Below are 2,832 nucleotides of genomic sequence, written 5' to 3' on the forward strand. Positions count from 1 at the left end.
GGCCTCCTGGTGGTGTGTGGTGCGTTCGCTGCAGCCATCAGCGATACGGGCGCATCTTGCTCGGTTGTCACCGTCATCGTCGGAGGGACCTGTTCCGATGGCCGTAGTCGGGCGGCGTCGGCGGTGCGGGCTATAGTGCCGGCTTTCTTGTTCCGGTTTTCGGCGCGGAAAACCGGGCAAGAGGTGTTGTTGGCGGGGTGGGGGCCTCCGCAGTTGGCACACGTCGGTGGTTCCTCCAGCGGACGCGGGCAGTCGCGGGCGGCGTGTTCCTCGCCGCATCGCACACACGCAGGCTTGCGGTGGCAGTTGTGCGACGAGTGCCGGAATTGTTGGCAGCGGTGGCATTGTGCGATGCCTTGCTTTCCGCGCCAGGCCTCGATGCGCACCCCGGACATGCAGAGCAGCTCGCTCACCTCATATATCCGGGGGATGGTGTCTGGGTTCCGCTGGAGCTGCACGTAATATAGGCAGCCCGGTCGTCCAGCGCGCGCCCTGATCGGCCTTGCGTACTCCGGGGCGAAGCCGAGCTCGCGGAGTTCCTGGAGAATGTCCTCGGTGTCGGTCTCCGCTGGCAGGCCACGGATGGCCACTTTTAGGGATCTCTCTGCTGGGAGGGAGTAGGCAAACCAGGAGATACCCTCTTCCCTCTCCAGTGTGGTTAGGTACCGCTGCACCAGACGGTACTCCACTTCGTCCCTCGGGAGGAATCGTACGCCCCGCCCGTAGGGGCGGGCGTTGGGCGCGCGGGACAGCTTGCTCTTCAGCTCCCTGAAGTGGTGCGCCCAGTTTGGTAGGTGCTCCACGATTAGGGGCGGGTAGCGGGGCCTCTTCTCGGCCGGCGGGGCTGTCGGCGCCGTAGACCTATTGGGAGGTGTAGTCTCCGGCGTCGGGGGCTCCGGCGTCGGGGTCCTCGGTGTCGGAGCTGTGTCCATCGGTGAACCGAGGCCTGGCATCGATGGCGCCGCGCTGGCCGATGGCGGTGTGGGGCTGCGAGCGGCAACTGCTGCGAACAGTGGCGGCGGTGAGCGTGCCTCCGTCGCCCTCGTTCGCGTCAGGGGCGGCGACGCTTGCGAGCGCGGTTGGCGCTGTTCTGCCGTGTTGTTGACGGCGGCAGTGGCGGTGGTGCGCGTAGCTGCCGTGGCTGCACGGGTGGAGACTGTGGGCCGCGGGCGTGCAGGCATCCCCGCCGCAGTGGCACGCGGTGGGGCGGGGTTGATGCGGGCGCTCGCGGTGGTGGTGCGGGTCGCCGGCCGCGGAGGGGGGCCGCTTTTTGCGGGGCGCTCAGCGGCAGCAACGATGGCAGCGCCTCTGCTGGTGGCGGAGGCGGAGGTGGTCGCGGCGGGCTCAGCTCGTGACTGGCGCGCAGTAGGTGGTTGCGGGCGTGCTGCGGCGGACGATACTGGCACGCTCGTGGACGCGGCTTTGCTTCCCTTGGTTGGGGGCTTAGGTGGCGCGGAGGGCACGCTTTCGAACGCCGATACTGACAGCCCGGCGCTCGATGGTGGCGTGATTGGTGATCTGTGCCGCGGCTCTCGGGGCAGTGGGTTCAACGCCGGGCGCTTGGGCTGTGTCTGCTGCGGCGCCGTCGACGGTCCCGGCATGACGCCAGGGAAGAATTCTTCGCCTCCCCCCACGGGGGGGGGAGGGGGTTAAGGCTGTGGACGCGGATGCTGCGGCCAGCACCACGTCCAGGATGTCGCGGCCGGTGCGGGAGAATATTCGGGTTCTCACCCTCCCCAGGCGCTTTGGACGCGTCGGCTGCCTCGTCGGGGGTACTGGCGGCGGCGGCATGGTGGTATCCGGGGGGGGGGTCACGCGCGGCGCGGTCGTAACCCGCGCTCCGGGCAACTATCCCCCCTCCGAGCCCCTCCGGTGAGACCCGCTTGTGGGAGGCCGGAGGGAGACCGGAGAGAAAGATAGCCGGAGGTTGGGTAGTGGCAAAGTTTCCGTGGGCGGAGCGGGCTGCACTGTGGTCGGCTCCGTGGCTTGTCCGACCCGTGCGCTGTGCGCGTAACGACAAGTGTGCTAATCTAACAATTTCGAATATATAAGATGACTTTATACTATTGAAGTTAACAAAACGATAGCGCGTTTCAGAGTACAACTAATGCCATCTAGCAGTGGCGTGATGGAACTAATTGCATGTTAAGGTTGTGCTTGTTACACGTGTAGTTTGATTTCATACTGTAACCAAATTTCTTAAATTATGACTATAAATAACACCCTAACAAACTAGAGATACTACGTATTGTTTCTTTGGATAAATGACTGTTTATGATTTTTATGATTACAAGCACAAGTAAAACTAATCGTTACCGCGTGCGCCTTCGGCGACATGTCTCGGCAACATTGACTATGAAAACGCAACGAAATGTTGCTTTAAGAATATTATACTCTATAATTTAGAATAGAAAACTACTTCTTTTTTTCTTTAAGAATATATTTTCTTAAAATACACCCAAGAAATTTTGAATTCATTTAAGATTATTAAATTTGATGTAAGAGGTAAAAATTTCTTGATGTAAGTAATGTCCAATTAATTGATTTGAAATGAAATAAAATCTTGAAGTGAACGTATTTGTCTCAAAGTTAGAATAAAGTTAAGAGTAAAATTGTACTAGAAAAAGATAAGCTGCATCTTTGTAATGACAATATTTTATTACTTTTAACAAACATTTTTTCAGAATTAGTAAATATTTTGAGAAATTGCTCTGTCTTATTAGTAGAAATCCTTTTTTTCTGTGTAGTCTATTGGAGTTTGACCAATATTCCTGTATTCCTAAATAAAAAAACCGATCGTGGTATCCGAATGTCTCAGTTCAATGATATATC

General features: G+C 57.3%; 1 protein-coding gene across 1 annotated transcript; it reads right to left on the reverse strand.

The window, feature by feature from the left end:
• Positions 1-409: 409 nt before the first annotated feature.
• Positions 410-1,601, reverse strand: LOC113227132 (proline-rich receptor-like protein kinase PERK9). The gene is made up of 2 exons (XM_026460009.1): positions 511-1,601; positions 410-452 (listed from the first exon to the last, which is right to left on the reverse strand). Exons 1-2 carry the CDS (start codon positions 1,599-1,601, stop codon positions 410-412), a joined length of 1,134 nt encoding a protein of 377 aa, XP_026315794.1.
• Between the last annotated feature and the right edge of the window lie 1,231 nt (positions 1,602-2,832).

Source organism: Hyposmocoma kahamanoa, unplaced genomic scaffold (genome assembly GCF_003589595.1).
Source record: "Hyposmocoma kahamanoa isolate Upper Pololo Valley unplaced genomic scaffold, ASM358959v1 202, whole genome shotgun sequence".
Lineage (NCBI taxonomy): Eukaryota > Metazoa > Arthropoda > Insecta > Lepidoptera > Cosmopterigidae > Hyposmocoma > Hyposmocoma kahamanoa.